This window comes from Mauremys mutica, chromosome 2, assembly GCF_020497125.1.
Source record: "Mauremys mutica isolate MM-2020 ecotype Southern chromosome 2, ASM2049712v1, whole genome shotgun sequence".
Taxonomy (NCBI): domain Eukaryota; kingdom Metazoa; phylum Chordata; order Testudines; family Geoemydidae; genus Mauremys; species Mauremys mutica.
Window position 1 is genome coordinate 135,422,258 of NC_059073.1, and position 21,166 is coordinate 135,443,423.

At 42.1% G+C, this 21,166-nt stretch overlaps 1 protein-coding gene across 1 annotated transcript; it reads left to right on the plus strand.

Moving 5' to 3' along the window:
- The first annotated feature begins 2,442 nt into the window (after positions 1-2,442).
- Positions 2,443-20,808, plus strand: ATP6V1B2 (ATPase H+ transporting V1 subunit B2). Its single transcript, XM_045005741.1, has 14 exons — positions 2,443-2,589; positions 9,201-9,256; positions 10,191-10,289; positions 11,030-11,123; positions 11,245-11,322; positions 12,308-12,447; positions 12,865-12,966; positions 13,971-14,068; positions 14,574-14,697; positions 15,456-15,606; positions 17,062-17,144; positions 17,908-18,012; positions 18,693-18,822; positions 18,946-20,808. The coding sequence occupies exons 1-14, from the start codon at positions 2,454-2,456 to the stop codon at positions 19,086-19,088; spliced, it is 1,539 nt and encodes a 512-aa protein (XP_044861676.1). The 5' UTR covers positions 2,443-2,453; the 3' UTR covers positions 19,089-20,808.
- Positions 20,809-21,166: the final 358 nt, after the last annotated feature.

Here is a 21,166-nt window from a genome sequence, read left to right on the forward strand (position 1 = left end):
GGTGTGGACAAGACCTGAGTCTGTGTTTGCAGCTGGCTAGCATGTCTGGCTCAACAAGGCAGGGTTCTAGAATCCCAAGCTGGCAGGGAAAATGGGCTCAGAGGCAAATTCAGCACATTAGGTGACAGTCCCAAGGGGGTCTCTGTGACCGAACCCGTCACATCTCCCTGAAACACTTTTTAGAAAGGCTTTGCAGATGACTGAAAACAGCTACTGGAAGAAAGAAAAGTAGAACCTCATCCTCAAAGTGATTGCTATGTATGATCTCCTGATTTCTTTCTATTTAATATCAATAGTCTGTCCAGTGTTTCACAGATACTAATGAACTAAACAGAGCAGGTAAGTGATTTGCTAAAGGTAACACAGTACATCAATAGTGGAGCTAGGACCAGAACCCATATTACTGGGATTCTAGCCCTATGTTTAATCTACTACACTGCTTCTCAGTCACTGCTTTACCTCTTGATGATTGTATCCTCACTTAGTCATTACTTAGCTAGACTATGTATAGTTAGATTATTAAATCTTTCCCTCACATTAGTCCCTCCAGCCCCTGATACTTTGTTAGTCTTCAAAACCTGCTAAAATTTGCCAATATCTTTCTGGAAATGTGGTGCCCAAAGGAAGAAGTGGTCAATAAATATTTCTCCTCTATATATGGAAAGAAGTGAGATGATGTATTCATATTGTAAACTGTTAATGCCTTCTATACCATCAGTAATTGAGGAGGATGTTAAACAGCAAATATTATAGTTAAACAGGTGGGAACAGATCACTTGCACTGAAGTATATTCAAAGAACTGGATGAAGAGCTCTCTAAATCATTGATGTTGATTTTTAACAAGTTTTGGAATTCTGAGGAAGCTCTGAGGACTGAGGGGGAAAAGCTAATATTGTGTGACTATTGAAAAAGGCTAACAGCCTGCCCAAGCTACCTACAGGCTCATTAGCCTGACATTGATCCTGGATAAAATCAGTAAAAATGTAAAGGATGCTGGAATAATTAATGCCAATCAACGTAGTTTAATGCGGGGTGGGGGTGGGGGGAATCTTGTCAAACAAACTTGATATCATTTTTTATTAGATGAAAAGTTTGGTTGAGAAAGGCAACTCTGACCCTGCCCTTAAAACTATGAATCTAAGAAACTGCACTTGATGTTCCAGATATGACTGAATCAGTGTATGGAGCATCTTTGCACATGAAGCCATGTTTCATTTCATGTTTGCTATCTACCCTAGGACACTCTTGTTGCACTCTTAGACCCGTCTGTTGTTTTAAGCTGGAGCATGTTATTAAAACTTTTGTCAGAATGCAAACACACACACACAGAGCTTGTTGGAATATCTTCCAGGAGCACCATATTCTGCTAAATCCATCCCCTGATGACCAAAGTGGAGTCTCTGTGTCCTCTCCAGCAGAGTTACAACAGGGACAGGATGCTGGAAAATATAACCCTGGCATTCTATTCAGCTCTGACATAAAAAAAAATAGCTACATTCACACAAATGTACACATAACTTCTGAATGCTACACTCTCAGCTATGACTGTTCTCTTGGTATAGCTGTGCTGTGGAGTGCTACAATCAGAGTCATGCAGCATTTTGAAAGGCCTGAAGAAGAGTCATGGCAATCCGCTGGTACACCATAGTCTATTTTCTACAGAAGTGGCAAAGAGTTCTGTGGCACCTAATAGACTAACAAACGTGTTGGAGCATGAGCTTCCGTGGGTGAAAACCGACTTCATCGGATGCATGCACAAAAGCTCATACTCCAATACATTTGTTAGTCTATAAGGTGCCACAGAACTCTTTGCCGCTTTTACAGATCCAGACTAACACGGCTACTCCTCTGATATTTTCTACATGTGTTTCCAGAAAATACTGAGCAGATGCAAGAGTTGCTCAAGGCTGGGTCAAGGGGTGTGTGACTAGGCGCAATGGTGGAACTAACCAAGGTGCAGTATAGCCTTCCCTCTCAGGGAACATTCCCTAAAGGTGCTGGGATGCTATGGGGGAGCCTCTGCCAGGCAGTGGTGTCAGCCGCACCTCTGAGGATGCTTACAACAGGAGATGGACAGAGTTCAAAACAGACACATTTTTGAAGTTTAGGAAAAAGAAGAGGGGAAAAATCATTCTGGAGATTTAAAAGAAAAAAATGCAATACATTTGTTCCCTTTCTCCTCAACCAGCTCCACTGAAAACTAACTTTCTTTCTTTCCCCACTTCCCTTCCTCCTTCTTCCCTTTCTCCCCCTTTCCCATCCTCTCCACTCTCCCCCCAGGCTTCCAGCACCCTGGCTAGCTCCCCAGCCATTGGCGGTCGCGCGCCTCCCCCTCTCCACCCCTCCCCTCCGTCCACCAGTTCCGGGTCTCGGCGGCGCGCACGGCGGCGGGAGGGGGAGAGGGTATATCAGCGCCTGCGCAGTGGCGCTGCGGGGCTCAGACGGAGACAAGATGGCGGCGCTGCGGGCGATCCGGGGGGTGGTGAACGGGGCCGTGTCCGAGCTGTCCGGGGGCAACAGCGGCGCGGCCGCCGCACGGGAGCAGGCGGCGGCGGCCAACCGGGACTACATCTCCCAGCCCCGACTGAGTGAGTCCCGGGCCGCGGCTCCCCGTTCAGAGGCACCCGGGGGGCGGAGGCTGGGCCGGAGGGAGGGGGAGCATCGTACCCCAGTCGGGGGGCGGCGAGGGGAGTGAGGCCGGGCCGGGGGGAGGGGCCCTCATCGTACCCCAGTCGCGGGGGGAGAAGAGGCTGGGGCGCAGGAGGTGGGCCGGGGCCCCCCATCATACCCCAGGTGGGGGGGGAGATGCTGGGCCGGGGTGTGTGTGGGAGTTGGGGGGGCAAGAGGCTGGGCTGGGGGGGACCCCGCCACACCCCTGTATGGGGGGGATGATAAGCGGCTGAACCTGGTTCCTCGTGACCTCTGCATCCCTAAACCCAGGTTCTAATTGTTAATGCTCCCTCCATTCCAGGCAGGTGGGTTAGGCCCGAGCCCCTCATTTTTCTTAGCCATTAGACTCCCCACTAAATGCCTGTTGGTGCTGTCCTGTTCCCCTTGGCTGGGGTGCCCTTATCTGCTCCTCTGGCCCTGTACCCAGACCATTCTCACTGGTCCCAGTACTTCCAAGCCATCTCTTGTCCTGTCATCTGACCCATCCCTTCTCCCCAGACCAGTGTCTTGGGCTTGAGTGGCCACTGGGTGGAAATAGACCAGTTTGGCCCCAGTGTAGGCGTGTAGGTCTGTGTTAAAACAGAGTAGGCTTGCTCTGTTAGTTCCAGGGTCTGGGTCTGCATGGTGTAGGAATAAGAGTCAGAAGTTGAGTGTGCCTTGTGGATGGGACTGGATTTGAGTAGCAGCCCCCCGAGATTACCACCTTTTGGGTGTTTATCAGTGTAGTAGAGTTGACTTCCCCTGTCTGTGATAAAGCTGTACAGATTCTTATTGGGGACAGAGCACTTACTCCACATAGGCAATTAGGAAAGTCTAAGGGCTTTATCTGGCTTCTTTACACAGGTAATGGCTTTTCCTTGTAATATTACCACATGGGACTCTTGGCATGGATGAGCCATAAATAAAAATTATGAGATATAGAGGCTATTGTAAAAGATTGTGGTGTTTGCTATATTTACTGGGCACAACCCCTTGAAGTAGCATCAATAAGGGTTATGCGGTGTTACCCACACCATGAGCCTTCTGTGTGCAGAATATGGCTGCTGACAAATTCCAGTTTCCATTTCAACAGGAATGGTTCTATAACAGGCAGATGGTGGATATTGCTTTTAGTTAGTATCCTTAAAGTGGTGTAAGGGTAGCTATTCTTACGGAGTATTCATTGTCCTGATTTTTACTTGAGTAAAGGACAACAAGGGATTGTGAAACATCCCCCTTCCTATGGATTGACTAATCTGTTCCTGATCCCTTCCAAGGTCATGTGATTGCACTGCAGCTTAATGGGAGTGTGAAACTGACTACATAGATATACAAGATGTATCATACAATAATGGACTTCTAACACATGTACAAGTACTAAATGTGGTTTGGAGCAGGTGTTATATAGCTAATCATGACTACAGATTTCTTTATATTTTAAAGTGACTTATTTATCCAAGCTCTACAGTAAAATCCTATATTGTTTAAATTTAGGCAAGGCTATTTAGGTGGAGGTGGGCACATCTGACTATTACAGACACATTCCAGAGGGGCCTGCTTGCTCTCATTTGGAAATGCATGTGCTTCCAGAAGGAGAGGACAAACTGAAAACTCTTCCCTAAATCTGAGTGCACTAGATTGTAAGGGGCAATCATTTGCTGTATTGTGTGTGAGAGAGAGAGAAGGGAGCAGGGGATGGAAGTAGATGTATAGCTGTATTAGTTATAACTAACTTCTAAGGTTCTGCTGTATGGAGTACAGAAATAAAGCAAGGTGACTTTCTCAAGATATTCAATACATAGTTTGTTTCATGAAACTTGTGCTGCTAGGGTTTCTGTAGATGAAATCCTCATAATTACCTGCTGAAGGTGAGGTTTCTGCTGCTGGGCATCAGTCAAAATAAAAAGCTTAGGCATGGTCTACACTAGAGTTAAGTCAGTATAAGGCAGCTTACATAGACCTAATTATGTCAGTGTACACAATGCAGCCTTGCTCCTGCCAGTGTAAATGCCCTGATTCACCAACATAACTCCACCTCTGTGAGAGGCATAGGGCTTATTCTGGTGAAGTTAGGGGGACACAATGTCCCTGTACACACTGCATTACTTACATTGGCTGTTGCCTGCATTTCTTGTCAATTTCATAACTCCATGCTGGAGCCAGGAAATTGACAGGAAAGCATAGGCTGGTGGTGGGCTCCAACTAGAGCCTGTCTGCTCCCACCTTGGCCCCTCTGATCAAGGAGGTGAGAAGCCTGGACAGCTGCCCCTGCCTCAGGGAAACAAGAAGCCTGGGGGGCAGCTGGGCTCCCAATGGGGAGCTGAACAGAGCTGAGAACCCTGGCTCTCAGCCCCCAATGCTGCCCCTCTTTAGTTGGAGCAAGTGCTCCTAGTGAGGGGACACACCACTGACAGAAGGAGGGTAGTGTGGACCTCAGCCATGTAGTAATTACTGCGGTGGCTGTAAGTTGATCTAACATAGGTTGACTTAAATTTGTAGTGCAGACATGCCCTAAGTTAGAGACTCATTCTTAATTCAAAATCAGTAAGGACACTTTAATATTTTTCTTTGGTTCTGACAAGCTCTTCATAAATAGAACTGACTCAACTGCTATGAGCTTATATGTTTTACTGGATACAGAAGCTGGAGTTTCTTCAATGTAATTGGTATGACTACTGACTTAATTTTGTGCTAATAGTCAAATTTTGGATACATCTAGTTGCTAGTTATCCACTATTTTGTATTTCCCTGCATGACACAGATCAGTTTTCTGGCTGAAACTGAACATATTACTGTAAATAGTATGAGGTGAAATTGAGGGGAGGGATGTGATTTTGTACATTAAAACTGTTGTAATTGTGAAAGTTGAGGAAAAGGGGAAATAGTGATTCTACTAGGCGGTTATTTCACAGTTCTAAATCCTTTACTGCAGTGTGGGTATGAGGAAGGCCAAAACTGATTGGAGCAGTGTTTTTGCTAGAACTCTTGATTTAGATCAGTTGAAGTTGTGTGATTAAGTAACTCTGTGAAAGAGCCTGTATACTTAAGTAACATGAGTTTTCTGACTATGTAGACAAGTAACCTCTTTGCCTTTGCCTTTTTGAGTATTTCAATTGAGTCTGAAGTCCAGATCAGTAACTGTGGACCCAAAAAGTCATACAAAATCATCTTCATCCAAAAGTAGAAGGGAACAGGCCGGAAGCCCAAGATACAGCCAGATGGGGTGGTTTAGTGGTTTGAGCATGGAGGTTTGGAACACCTGTTCTATTTCCTGGGGGTTGAACTTATTCAACTTAGCTCTGTCTTTCTAAGGTAGAATTGCATGCAGTTTAACTTCTTTCTTGGACGAGCCTTTTAAAAATTAAGTGTATGTCTGCTCAGCATGGACAATAAAGATCCCGTGGTCATGTATCAATCAGCATGGATTTTTCAGCATTTCCCCTCAGAGTGAACCTTCCTCTATTGCTAGGCACTTGCTGTCTGCTTTCCACCTCATAGGCAGCTGCATTTTTTGTGGGGTGTATATATATATAGCTTGTAACACTTTGGAATCCTTTGAGATAGAAGGGTCTTTATATATGTAAAATATTACATTGAGATTTGATTGTGACCCACCTCATAATTGGAATGGCTAACATGTTATTGAAAATGGGGATTTGGAGTCAGCATGCCAAGCTGCTTGTGTGATACCAATAGATTTGATGCTGTTGAATGTAATGACTCTGGTATCTCACTGATGGACAATGTTAGGAAGTGAGCTTTTCACCCTGGATCAGTGAGGAAGTGCTGACAAGACTGTCACAAGTTAAAATGTAATGTTGCTCAATATAGTTCTCTCCTGTTTTTTGTAAATGTCTGGCTCCACCCTCACCCTGATATTTTTTTAAAGTGCCATTCACATTGGGTACAAACACTGAATAGTTCTAATTGGCATAACAAGAATGAGAAGTGTTCAGTTCAGAGAAACCCAAAGTGTCTAACTTGGGACAAACGAAACATTTCCTTGTAAGTAAAAAAGATACAGAGCTAGACTTCTCATCCTCTTTAGCTTTAATATTTATCTAAATTCAGTTATAACCAACCAAATGTAATAGAATGGCTCCTCTAAGCTGCTTACGTAGTATAGTATCTGATTTGTTTCATCTCCAGGTTAAAAGCTCTCAAGATTATACTATTATGCTTGTTCATCAGCAAACTCTTGTTACCTTTGTTAACACTGTAAATATCACACTGTTGACATAATACAGAAAACATGATTTAGGTACACATCTTTCAATGTGTACTAAACTCTCACATTGTCTGGCCTACACTGTATTTCCAGGTCTTCATAGCCTGTTTTTGTCCACATGAGATTTGTGATCTTTCCCTAAGACTAAAGGCTCCTGGTAACATTCTTTTCTTGGTCATATTAGTCTGTTTTCCCAATCTAGAAATAGCTCAACTTGCTCATCCTTCTCCTCCCCCCCTCCCCGTAACTGATTAATGATTACTCTCTTGCTTAGTCTTCCCTTGTGACTCTGGTAGAGGAGCCTTGTGGCTCTCAAACACTTCCTGTATTCACAGATCAAGTGAGGCGAAGCTTAAACACAGACACTGGTGCCCTGTTTGGGAGTAATAAGGGTTCTAGTGGAATAACAGTAATCATGCTTGGAAAGTCATTTCCTGTTGTCAGCGTCTGCAAAGTTATGTTCTACACATTAATAGTAATGTCTTACTACCAAAAAGATGTGCCAGTTACAAGGTGAATAATAAAACCCATCCTGTAAAGTGTTGGGCTCATCTCATGCCACAGTCCCATGAGTCAATGTTTAGTGCCCACTGGTGTGGAGGAATGTTCAGAAGTAGCTGTGAAGTTTCCACCCCCCCCCCAGCAACTTAGTTACGCTGACCTTAAACCCTTGTTGGCTGCGCTATGTCAACAGAAGAGCTTCAGTTCTCTTGTTGACATAGCTACTGCCTCTTGGGGAAGTGGATTAACTACCCCATCTGTTTCATCACTTAAGCACTACAGCTGCTCTGATGACGTGTTTTTAGTGTAGACCTACTGTGTTTGTCTAAAACGTTGACTTCAGACATCTGTGCATGTTTCTACTCAGACTTGAGACAGTGCACCTTAAATGAGCTGTGGTAAATACTATGTAATTTCTGGATTACTGACTAAAGTGAAACACCATCTTTCATGGTGCAGTCCCATAGCTTCTCATGAGATGATGCTGAAAGGTTCCCTTCCAGCAGCAGTTGGCATGGTATGCTGGAAAATGTTTCCCAAATGCATTGTAGGTGCTCTGAGGATCAGCAGCTTTTGAGCAAGTGAGATTCCTCATCTGGTCACATCTGAGTGTAAGTTAAACTAAATGTTAAAATACACCCAAAAAAATCTGCATTACAACACTAAGCAGGATACTTTACTGCTCTTGTTAAAGATGACTATTTGAGTCTTGAGATAATGGCATATAGTGTTTGCTTGTTGGTTTGATCTCTGTTAAAAGACTAACATGCAGTGAGTTACTACTGCCCTTATAGACTCATAGACTTTAAGGTCAGAAGGGACCATTATGATCATCTAGTCTGACCTTCTGCACAATGCAGGCCACAGAATCTCACCCACCCACTCCTGTAACAAACCCCTAACCTACGTCTGAATTATTGAAGTCCTCAAGGTGCAGAGAATCTTCCAGCAAGTGACCCATGCCCCATGCTGCAGAGGAAGGTGAAAAACCTCCAGGGCCTCTGCCAATCTGCCCTGGAGGAAAATTCCTTCCTGACCCCAAATGTGGCCATCAGCTAAACCCTGAACATGTGGGCAAGACTCACCAGCTGGCACCCAGGAAAGAATTCTCTGTAGTAACTTGGATCCCACCCCATCTAACATGCCATCACAGGCCATTGGGCATATTTACTGCTAATAATCAAAGATCAATTAATTGCCAAAATTTAGGCTATCCCATCATACCATCCCCTTTACTTATCCTATACTTCAAAGGTTGCTATCAGTAACTTTTTAAGGTTTTGCAATTAATTGTGTAGTATTTATCTGTTACAGACTTTTCCCAATTGATAAAATGTTTGGATGCATCACATTGATTACCTTTCTGATGAATTAAAATGGCAGTTACTTCACTGCATGCAGTACCATTACACAATAGTTTAGGATAGATAGGGAATTGAACTGTATCTGATGGAAAGAACAGGGAATCTAGATAGTTTTTTGTTTAAATTTGACCATATTATGTAGGTTTACATCACTGAACTCATGGCTTTTCTCTGGTCATAAGTTACCTCTCCAATGCTACAGTGTTCTGTAACACCACTTGAGGATATTGGCCGAGTAGGGACTCCAATAAAAGAATGCTGGTTACAGAATCACCAGCACCAGGTAATGGCACTTGCTGTTCTGTTCACATAGCTTCCACTAAATATGGAAAGTCGCACAGATTCAGAGGAGATTAGATCCCCAGACATTGCAAAGGGGGTGTTCTTCTACTTATTCAGTGTAGAATGCTTATGCTGATTTTAATATATTGTCTGACTTGCACCTTTTATATTTCAGCATATAAAACTGTATCAGGAGTTAATGGTCCACTGGTAATCTTGGATCAAGTTAAGGTAAAAATTATTCTAATGAAATCTTCTTTTGAGGGAGATGGTGCAGGAAAGCTGGCTTGTGGTCTAGATACACATTTGAAGAGTCTTTAGCTCTGCATTCCATGGGTCCTGTGATCTAGTTTAAATGCAAGATCTTGTTTATATTCCCAACACTCAGAGCTAAATGCCAAAACTTGCCACAGAGACTGCTTCAGGACATTGGGACAGGCTGTCAGGCACCCTGGTTGGAAAGAATGTCCTGTGGGTGAAATGGAAAGGAGTAGAATCCTGCCACAGTGCTGTTCATACTTCTATGTTTGAAGAGAAGTGGGGAAAAGGATGCTACAGTTGAACAGTCTAAACTCTAATGCATATTCATTTTTATCAAACTCAAATTTAATGTTAATGATTCAAATCTTGTAAAGTACTTGGTGCATGGTATTGGATACATGAACAAAAGGAAACAATTTTAGCATATGCTTATCAAATATTTGGGGGGAGTTAGAAGGGAAGGTGTATTTCTGTTTCATAGGAGGGTTGCAGGGGTTATTGGTGTTGCTTGTGGTAGACAAGCTACAATTTTCCATTGCTAGAGTTCTTGGCTTCTCTTTAACATGGATCTCTGTTGTACTTGACTAGTGGCATAGGGCTTCAAATAAGTTTGAGACTACTATGACTCTTCTCAAGAGAACAGTTTCAGGCTGTCTTTAGACAAGTTTTATTTTTTCCTCACCAGCTTGCTAAATCTACCACTCAGATTAAGGAGATCATCATAAAAATAGCTACCTTTTTGTCAGTAAACCTTAACTGCCTTGGTGTTTCCCTTTGACTGTGAATTCCATAAAAGATATGGTAGCTTTTTGTCTCAAGGTCTGTTATGGATAATGTGGTAACTCTAGTTGGTGGATTTTAACTTTTTTTCCCCACTGTCTTACAGAGTTTTTTTCTGCATTAGTTTCCTAGGTATGCAGAGATTGTCCACTTGACACTTCCTGATGGCACAAAGAGAAGTGGGCAGGTTTTAGAAGTCAGCGGCTCTAAAGCTGTAGTTCAGGTAAACTAGGGACAGAATTGTCCTGTAAAGACTTTTCCTTAGTGGGCATCAGTCTGGGCTATGGCAAATCTAAAGTCTTTGTAACTTAATATAACGTTCTTGAGCCAAAACTTACTATAAATTTAAAAAACACTTGGAAATAATTGGTGGGTGGATCTGAGTAACATTCAGTTTTTGCTCTTGTTTAGAAATTAAGGAAACGTCTAATCAGAATAGGGTCTTGTAGACATAAGGCAAGAATCATACTCCATCTTCTCCATGAAACATGTACCACTACAATGTAGATGCATTGTAAAGCTTCAGTGTATTTGAGACGCAGCTCTGTGTAGTTCTCAAAGCAGCTGTTAATAGTTACCACTGTAATCCTACTTGGCTGAAGAGCTTTACTGTGTAGGCAGAAGAAAATGATCTTAAATTTTAAAGAAGTGATCCTTGAAAGCCACTGGCATTCTTGGTTAACTACTTTTTACAGGTCATGTGTAAAATATATTTTTATACAGTGCTGGTTTCTATACATATCTATACAAATGAATAGTTTCTAAATGGTCTTGGAAATTCCTTTATTACACAGATCTACCTTGCTTTTGCTGCTTGGTTAATCCATTGCTTGTTGTGTTAGAGAATCACTGACCTGTATATCTCCATCCCATCTGTTATAACTCTTTGCACAATGTCTTTATCTACCTATGCTAAAGGAACATTTATCCATTTCACCTGGTATCTCTTCTGATATATTGCAGGTATTTGAAGGAACTTCGGGTATTGACGCTAAGAAAACATCTTGTGAATTTACTGGGGATATTCTCCGAACCCCAGTATCTGAGGATATGCTTGGTATGCACTAGATCTTGCTCTTTGGATTGAACAGATTTATTTTCATGTAATATTACTGCAGATGGGAAAACTAGGTAACTACTGTCCTGTTCATATAATTATCTTGTTACTGTTTTTGCAGGTCGTGTATTTAATGGATCAGGAAAACCTATTGACAGAGGTCCCATTGTCTTGGCTGAAGATTACCTGGACATTATGGGTATGTTTTTTAATCTGTTTTGGTTTCTGGTAGCATGAATCTTGCTTTCTGCTTTTGAGTAATCTTAGTGACAGGCTTGTAACTGAACATGAATGCTAATTGGCAGCATAAATGAAAACAGTGGCTTGCTGAAGAGTGTTTAGAACTTTACTGAGTAAATCACTAGTGATACCAGAGAAACAGAAGAAAGTGGGATGACAGAGATGGCCTCTATGCATCCTCTCCCAAACTAGAAGGTTTGAGACAATTCAGTTAATCGGTCGATTGGCTGAAGCAGAGAGAAGATCAGGGGTGCTCTGAAGCTGCACAGATATAAAATGAGTAGGCTTCCTTTCAGTTTGAACTTCTGGTTCAAAAACTATTCATGGTACCCATTTCTGACAGGAAGCAAAAGGCTGACTTTTGACTCAAATTCCGTTATGTACTCTACACAAAATGCAGTGACAAGCCACTTTTCAGAGGCCTCTGCAAATGAAACAGCCCTAAAATCATGCAGAAGGCGTAGAAAGTACTGAGTGCCCAGTAACTCATCAGGAAGTTGTTCATAAACTGTTAAGATGGGCCCCCAGGGCAAGTGGTCTGTTTTTTTTTCCCTACAGTAATGCATGGCAGTTCTTAATTAGGGAGAGTGCTTTGGTTAAAGTGGTTTAATAGCGCTAACTATAATAGGCTTGTGGTAACGTTCCCCCAAAGATAAGAGGGTGTTAATTTCCCTCCAAGGAGTAGGATGACAGTATTCTATCCCTTTTGTCTGCATGCATATAAAATGCCAAACTGATAAATGATCTCATGACCAATAAAAAAGGGTCAATGGACTAATGTCAAAGTAGAACCAGAAGTGTCTGGTGAGCTAAAATGTTTGTGGTTCTAAATGCAGTGCATTTTTGTAGCCTTATTCTGAAACCTTGCCTTGAAACCTTTATTAATCTATGCATTGTTAAAGTTAGATAAATAATGTGGCGGCTTCTCTGTGAAAATACAATAGGTCAACCAATCAATCCTCAGTGTCGAATCTACCCAGAAGAGATGATTCAGACTGGCATTTCTGCAATAGATGGCATGAACAGCATTGCCAGAGGACAGAAAATTCCCATATTCTCTGCTGCTGGTTTGCCCCATAATGAGGTGGGTGCTTTAATGGAGCTCTGACAGTCTTGGGAAAAACTAGCTGCTGGAAACATTCAGTTCTGCAGTGCAAAGAACTTCAAGTAAATGAGCTATGTGGTGATACAAGTGGGGAGACTGTGTGTGTAAAATATGCATAAATTAACACAAAGCTTTAAAACAGAGTAAGTCGTGCTCTCTCAAGATGCTTCTTATCAAAGAATGATTGGCCAGATACTACATAATCTTCCTACTCTAGTATCAGTTTTCTGCTGTCTGTTTTCTCATGCTTTTGGCTTCAGGGCAAAGTTCTGGGAGACCATTTGTATTTATCCATGTCAAAAAGTGATTTATTCCCTGAGTTAGTCTGTACAGTAGATAAACAAATGTGCAACTTACTACAGTAGACTTATGCTGCTCCTTCTGCATTCCTCTCAGATTGCAGCTCAGATATGTCGCCAGGCTGGTTTAGTGAAGAAATCCAAAGATGTGATGGACTACAGTGAAGAGAACTTTGCCATTGTATTTGCTGCTATGGGTGTAAGTACCACTATGCTTAGGTACATCATAAAAGTGATTTCTTTCCAATACTTTCAGAACTGAATAAGATTGATCAATCAATCCAGTTTGCTATTTCACTGGAATTATGTGAACCATAATTTTTTTTAGAGGTACTTGTCACATTTTAGGTCAGTCTGTACTATGCTGTTGTAAAAGCAATAGTATTATCTAGGCTGATAAGTCTACCTGTCAAAGTCTGATGGGAGAATGATTCATGGGGTAGAATGGTGTCTGTAAGAATAGGTGATTCCATTGTAATTGGAACACAAGAGGAGAACATTTTAAATGATCCTAAGCACTGCCTTTTAAAAAACTTAGTTAACTGTGTAAATTGCTCAGATTGCAACCCCTACCACAATTGAAGGGAAGACTTTAATGTATCAAGATATTCTGTTGCTGTCTGTAGCAAGCCATCCCGCTGAGAAATCTAAACACTCCGTTTCTTAACATATTATGCATCTGTTTTGTAGTGTCATTGCATTGTCACATTCTCAGATTAGGTGGAGGCAGAATTGTTGTCATTTTGGTCTCACTCCAAATTCTTCTTGGGACAGTGCTTACTAAAGAGCAATATCACAGTTACTTGAATGGTAGGATGACAATGCACATGCATCCAAGCTAGATATCTCTGGAGTTCTGCAGGACATCTGACTGTCAGAGGATTGTTGCATGTTCCTCTCCCTAGGTTGACAATTGTCTTCATTTGACTAGGCTTGGTCATGAGAGTAAGGCAAGAGATTTCATCTCTACCTCTCCTGCCACATTTGGTCCTGAGCGCTGATTCCTTTATGACAATATATTGCACTATGGATAGACTGTCCAACATTATTCTTAGTCACAGGTTGACTGAAAGGATGGGCTTGTAGTATAGATACTAAAGGCTTGCACCAGCTCTGAACCAATCTTTAAATTCCGATTATATAAAGTAAGTTATTTGCAAACAGGGGGACTGTTTTAAATGACAACTGGATATTGTGGTTTAGGTGAACATGGAAACGGCTCGATTCTTCAAATCTGACTTTGAGGAAAATGGCTCCATGGACAATGTGTGTCTGTTCTTGAACTTGGCCAATGATCCAACGTAAGTAGGTAAAATGGCTGTTTTTCCCAGCCAGAAATGTGGAGCACTGGTGCACTGGAAAACATGTCACTATGGTGTCCAAAAGCTGCTGGAAATTGGTTTTGAGAACCTTAATATCATAGGGTTAGAAGGGAACATAACAGTCATCTAGTCTAACCTCCTGCCAAGATGCAGGATTGTTGTTTAAACTATCCAAGACAGATGCCTATCCGGCCTTCTTTCGAAAGCCTCCAGTGAAGGAGCTTCCACAACCCTCCGAGACATCTGTTCCATTGTCCTTAAAAGAAGTCACGTTACTGGCTTGTCAAATATCTTGCGTTAGTGACAGTAGACTCTGAGATAATATAGACCTGGACACTAATTATATGCATTCCAATTAGTATATTGAGGTTTCACAGGGCTCCTAACCTGTTCCCTCTGTCACTTTTGAGTTGTGCTGTTCAATGTATGTAGTTGTAACTTCAAAGTATTGGGCAGTGTTGAACATGCCATTCTGTCCTTTCAGCATTGAGCGTATTATCACCCCTCGACTTGCGCTAACCACTGCTGAGTTCTTGGCCTATCAGTGTGAGAAGCACGTACTGGTCATTCTGACGGATATGAGCTCCTATGCTGAAGCTCTACGAGAGGTACTTGTTCATGTTTAGCAAATAAATGTGTCTGCCTGTTGGACACCCTCCAAAAAGGGCTGAGATCTAATGGGAGCATAAAATGATGAGTAATTTATTCAGCAAACATCTAGCTGTTCAGTCCTTTTTGAGAAGGATACATAATTCATTTTAAAAAAGCTAGTCTGTCAGGTTTTAAGTTATTCCTAACAAGTTAGTCTAGCTGCGGGGATGGACAGTGCATACCGCCAACTTTCCACATTCCATGCTAAACCAGACCACCTGTAACTTGGGCTCTGTCAGAAATAACAGTGCACAGGAATCTCCCGTTTCAAAACTAATTTATCCAGTTGTTTATAGCTCTAGTGGGAAAATGTATAAAAATTACTGATGTTTGCATGCAAGGTTAAGCTACTTCTGCATTTCTCTGGCTTCTGAAACTAGCCAGAACTGTGTCATAAAGCATTGCAAAATTGGCTTGTCTGCCTAGATATATAATTCCTTTGTAGTGGAGACTGATTCAGTAGTTCCTTGTTAACCTTGCAGTCAATTTCTGATCAGCATTACAGGATCTCTGTTTTACACAAGGAATGATCTTCATGCCTGGCTTGTGGGTACTCTCTTGTAGAGGATTTGAATAGCTGTATGTTGACACCACCATGTGGCAGGTCCTGTTAATTATTAATATAATTTTATTGGATGCGGTAGCGGACTTTGTGGTGGCTATGCCTGCCCTCTTAGTGATGAGCTTTGAGTAACTTTCCCTGAATTGCCTGCAGGTTTCAGCAGCTAGAGAGGAAGTGCCTGGCCGACGTGGCTTCCCTGGTTACATGTACACCGACTTGGCCACTATATATGAGCGAGCTGGGCGTGTGGAAGGCAGGAATGGCTCCATTACTCAGATTCCTATTCTTACTATGCCCAATGATGGTGAGTCTGGCTGCTTTTCCCTGGGAATAGATCTGCTTTTCACTTATGGGCATGTAACATCACTCACTTGTGTCATGTAGTTCTTGGATGTTTTGGCACTATTGCTGTTTGCATTCCATGGGATGGTATTAATTGAGGATAATCACATGATGCCTGATTCATACCAGTCAGGAGGCTGGAGTTGCTAGTTTTAATCATAGAACTGGAAGGGACCTCAAGAAGTCTTCTAGTCCAGTCCCCTGCACTCAAAGCAGGGCCAAGCATTATCTAGACCATCCCTGACAAGTCTGTCCAACCTGCTCTTAATCTCCAATGCCTGAGATTCCACAATCATTAAGTTACTTGGGTACTGGAGCTCCTTTAGACTTGGGATAAAGATCTGCAACCTCAGTGTTGGCCAAGAAGAGAAGCTGTACCTTAACAGTAAAAATGTGTCCATCCTATTGTGCAACATATAACATCTCAAAGGAATCAGATCTGTCATACGGCTGAGGTGCTCATCTGTGTGTGCAGTATTGTAGCTGTGTTGGTCCCAGGATATTAGACAAGGTGTGAGGCAATATTTTTTTATTGGATCCACTTCTGTTCTTGAAAGAGACAAGCTTCTGAATTTATGCATCGCTCTGAAGACCCAAAGAGCTCTGTGTAAGCTCAAAAGCTTGTCATTCACCAACAGAAGTTGGTCCAGTACAAGGTATTACATCATCCACTTTGTTTCTAGTGCTCTTATATGGTCTGTCCAAATCCCATCTGGCTCAAGAGCTGTATTTCAAAGAGTTAGAAGTACTCTAATTTCAGCATCCCCGAGAACCTGTTGGAGAGACAATGTATTAAGAGCATTGGATCACCTCAGAGTTTTGGAGGAAAAAAAATATGCACAGTGTAGCATCTCACATGCAAAATACTTTAGCTTTCCTCCTTCTTGAGAGGTGTATGAAGTATCATACCACCTATCAAACGGGCAGTGAGGCACAAAGGTGAGATGACTTTCCCTTTCAATCTTTTGCACGGTAAAGCAACTGCATGTGTTCAGGCAATTGGGTATCTAGCAATTTCAAGATGACATGCAGAACAGACTGTCTCTAATAATGCACTGCATTGTTTCTAGTAATGGCAGTGCAGCCTAGGATTTTAGAATGCCCCTTACATTGGTTTAACAAGCCTATTGGTGGCTTTTATCAAGTCCTTTGGTCCCTTTTCTTAGTGGATGTATTTCTACCTAGTTGAGACTGCACTGCTCTGTTTTGTCATCCTCTGGTTTCTTATGTGCAGTATTTGAATTAGCTTCAAGGCATCTTAGACTGCATACTAATTACATTAGATTATAATGGTATTTAAAGTAAAATATGCTGTTCAGACAGCTTTTATAAAGCTGACACATCAGAGTGGCTTTGGCTGGAATTAATACAAAAAGCAGGGTCTGAAAACTTAACATAAAACCACTTCCTCTTGCAGATATTACTCATCCCATCCCTGACTTGACTGGATACATTACTGAGGGGCAGATCTACGTGGATAGGCAGCTGCACAACAGACAGGTAGGTACCACACCTCTGAGTAGTCTTACATGCAAAGTTCTTAAAGTTAGTTTTAGTCTGCGTTCTTCTATTGGCTAGTTCTTCTGACAAAAGATATTAGAGGAAGGACTTTTATAATACTGGTCTGGTTGAGGTTGCAGGTCCTCTGCATCTCTAGAAGTAGGCAGCCCTGGGGGAGAGGATGCCATAGATTGAAGACTGGAGGTCTAAAAGCAATTGCCGGTTTAATCGAACTGGGTGTCTGAATTACTTGCCATGTGTAAGCTGTCCACTCTGACTTTGTTGCAAAGTAAACTTAGCAAGATAACAGATTACAAAGATCCTCTTTGTAGGTTTACAAATCCCTTCCTTGCAAATACGCTCCTGAACTTGAGGGCCAGTCCAAAATTACCACTTCTCAGACTTTCCAGGTTGTGCTATTTCTTTCCATTCTCAGGAGGACTTTTATCTTCATGAGCTAGCTCTTAGGAAGCTGTTTGTATCTGAATTAATACAGAGTTGCAGAAACCGTATTTATGAATTTGTGGTGCTGGTACATGCAAACTAACACTGAAAACATGGAAGTGCTAGAAGCAGCAGATACCAGACTACTGGTTTTTTGAACAGTGGTGTGAATGCCACCAAATTTCTCTCAAGTCTCTCTACAATGAACAGATTGTAGGGTACATGTAGGAAGAAAACTTTCATGTAACAACCAATAATGTTGAGCTTCCACATGCTTTTTTTCAGTGCTATCCATTAACTTTCTTTTCTCCTCCCAAAGATTTACCCACCTATTAACGTGTTACCCTCCTTGTCTCGACTGATGAAGTCTGCTATTGGAGAGGGTATGACCAGGAAGGACCATTCAGATGTGTCCAACCAGCTGGTATGCGTTATCTATCTTATGTGGAATCTGTATTGAGCTGTACATACACCTTTGCTGTGTCTGTCAAGCACCCTGAAAAGGATCAGACATGGCTGGCACTTTCAAATCTGAAGCCGCTTCACTCTGATACCTTAAAGCTGAGATTCTGCTGTAGTATGCTGATAAGAGCTTTTGTACAAATCTGTTCTATAAGCGACCCATTCCTCCTATTTGGTCTGCTGCTACAAGCCCTTTTCAGTTACTGGGCTTTGTGCACAAACCATATGTAGGCTCTTAATGTACCAATAAACAGTCTGTGGAGTTCTTTCCAGGCTCATTCTGCAAAATACTGCTTTATCTTTCCACACCAACCACTCTGACTGTATTTTGTGCAGTGGGTCATTATCCAGCAGATGCTGTATATATAGTTAGTCAACTTAAGTTTTTGTTCCTTAAGTAACTTACTCTAATACCAAGTTCTGACACCGCACCCAACACTGTCATGTCTGAGTGATGTCGTGCTGTTTCTTGCTCCTCCATCCCGCAGCTCTGTTTAAAATCATAGACTCTGGAATAAAAGCCCCAAATTCTGTCGTCCTATCCACCCAGTACACTGTTGGTACTGTACGTCACTCCTTGTAACATGGGTCAAATGCCTCATGATCTTGCTTTCTCCCCTGTTTGTTTCCCCTCACTTCTAGTATGCCTGCTATGCTATTGGAAAGGATGTGCAAGCTATGAAGGCTGTAGTTGGTGAGGAAGCGCTTAGCTCAGATGATCTTCTTTATCTGGAGTTTCTGCAGAAGTTTGAAAGGAACTTCATAGCTCAGGGTAAGTATGTCTAAAGTATATGGGACATACTGTGGAAGGCACTCAAACCATGGAGTGACCAGGTCTTGTCTTTGACACTGATCCTCTGGGCTGTTCCCATAATTTAGTCTCTTACCTCTTCAGGTCCTTATGAAAATCGCACTGTTTACGAGACCCTGGACATTGGCTGGCAGCTTCTGCGAATCTTCCCCAAAGAAATGCTAAAGAGAATTCCTCAGAGCACCCTGGCAGAGTTCTACCCTCGAGACTCCACTGCAAAGCACTAGCCACAGCTTCATCTCTAGCTCTGTATTCTGTGAAAGGCTGTTTATTTTCCTCTTTCATGTGTTGGTGTTTACTTGTCACTCCTGTAATTAAAACCAAGAATAAGTGACATGTTGTGCCAGTGTTCCTGATGTGTTATGCTGATAAGAGTTTAAAATATCTCTTTCCAAATCCTGGATCTTCAGTGGTTTTGGTAAAATTTCCTGAGAGGAAGAAGCTTCAAAGTCACCTATCTTTGTAGATGTATGTAACTTCAGTTACTATAATTATGTCTTCCCTTAAAGCATCTCAGGAGAGGGATTACCAGAAGCTGCACTTGGTCTCCAAACCAGGAACAATATAACTAGTTATTTAGGGGGAGCCAAGGAGCAAGTGGTAGCCCCCCTCTTGCCCAGAGCATCTGCTTTCAGCCTGATCATGTGCCACTGCTGTGCTGTTGCTTAGAACAGATGGCACTCTGTGCTGACCTACTATTGTGATGGATGGACAGACTAGCAAGAGGAAGGTTGGCTACATGGCAGTGTACATCTGATACCAGAACACAATTCACTGTTTGCTTTAATTAGAACTGCGGGATCCTTGATCATTTTGCTGCTGTCCCCAGAGTTATGCATATATGAAGTTGCAACATTTGCACAAATAATGCTTTCCAAGTAGCACAGCAAGATTCCTACCTCTTCAGAGATCCAGAGCAGTAAGTCTCTATATGAGGATCATAGGTTTTGTCCTATCTTGGACTAGGGAGTCAATCAACCTGTTGAACTGCCCCCTTGGAAAAGGTAGAGAAGCAGGAAACTTACTCCAACCATTCCACTCCCTGAAATATAGAAGTCACAAGTATGAAAAGGGGCTAAAACCCAGCGCTGTCCCAAATCATGCAGATGCCTGATAGTACAACACTGTAGACTGTCCAAAGCTTCAAACTCTCCTCAGTACAAAACTGAACTGTTACCCCATTATAGGAGACAACCCTATTATACCAGGTCCTCCAGATACAATTGTATTGGTAGTGTTGGAGGGGGGCCCACTTAATTTTGTAATTTAGAAGTCTTGTACTAAAATGATGCACACGGGCAGAAGGCAGCTCTTGTTGGCATGTATGAAAGGATATTTTGAATTCTGTGTTAAATCATTCTCTGCATGACATTGGGCCTTAAACCATGTTTTAACTTTGGTTTAAATCACCCTTCCAAACATGGATTTGGCTAGCCAGTTTAGATCTAGCCAAATGGTTGAGAGTTTCCAAAGCACTCCTAACCCAGCCAGTATCTGCATGCTTGGAATTAGTTTAAATCGGGTTCAAAGCCCACTGCAGAGAGGGTTTTAGAGTTCCTTATTTGTCTACTTTCCATTTCCAGGCTAATCTGCTCAGTTCAAGTTATTTTCCTATCCATGGATGAGTTACAAACCATGTTAGTACCTTCCTAGACAAGTGTTAAACTCAGAGGTGCAACATGGTTTAAACTGTGCCGAATACTGACTTCAGCTTGTCCCTCATGTTGCCCTGCAGCTCTGTCCTGTGCAGGTCTCACTTTCTATTGTTTGGGCTCTGTAACTCGGGTGCAATAGCAGATTCTTTAGTGCATTCCATCTTAAAGCTGTATCAATTCTATTTTTCTTGGGGAGGGGGGAATGGGAAGGTGTTAGCATGAGAATATTTTAATGTAGAAAATGTGATATCTGAATAAGTTAAATATGAAAAATAAATGTTGAAGAAATCAAGTCTCAGTGGCTCTATGGTGAAAAAATGTTTTGCTTGGGCTTTCCTGAGGCATGTGAAGTCATTTGGAATAGACAGCAGGAGTATCTCCCAATTCCAGTGAAACCATTTTACACACACATCTGCTACGCTAGACTACAAAACTTGAGACCTACTGGTTAAAACTGTAGCAAATCTTCCTCACATTTGCAGGCAAATTTTACAGGAGACATGATCCTGCACACATCTGCTTCGTTTTCCAACTACAGTTGTGGTGGTGGTACTGGTGCATAAATAGGCATTGGCAAAAAGCTCTGCACCTAGAGGATATTTATCCCTGGATTAAATCTTTAATTCTACAAACATGTAACAATTGACATT

What these genes read in the sequence shown, in the direction of transcription:
- ATP6V1B2 (XM_045005741.1), top strand. Translation starts at nt 2,454, where the DNA reads ATGGCGGCGCTGCGGGCGATCCGGGGGGTGGTGAACGGGGCCGTGTCC. An exon ending in TCTTACTATGCCCAATGATG is followed by an intron (nt 15,607 to 17,061) that starts GTGAGTCTGGCT and finishes TTCCTCTTGCAG; the next exon opens with ATATTACTCATCCCATCCCT. An exon ending in AAGGAACTTCATAGCTCAGG is followed by an intron (nt 18,823 to 18,945) that starts GTAAGTATGTCT and finishes TTACCTCTTCAG; the next exon opens with GTCCTTATGAAAATCGCACT.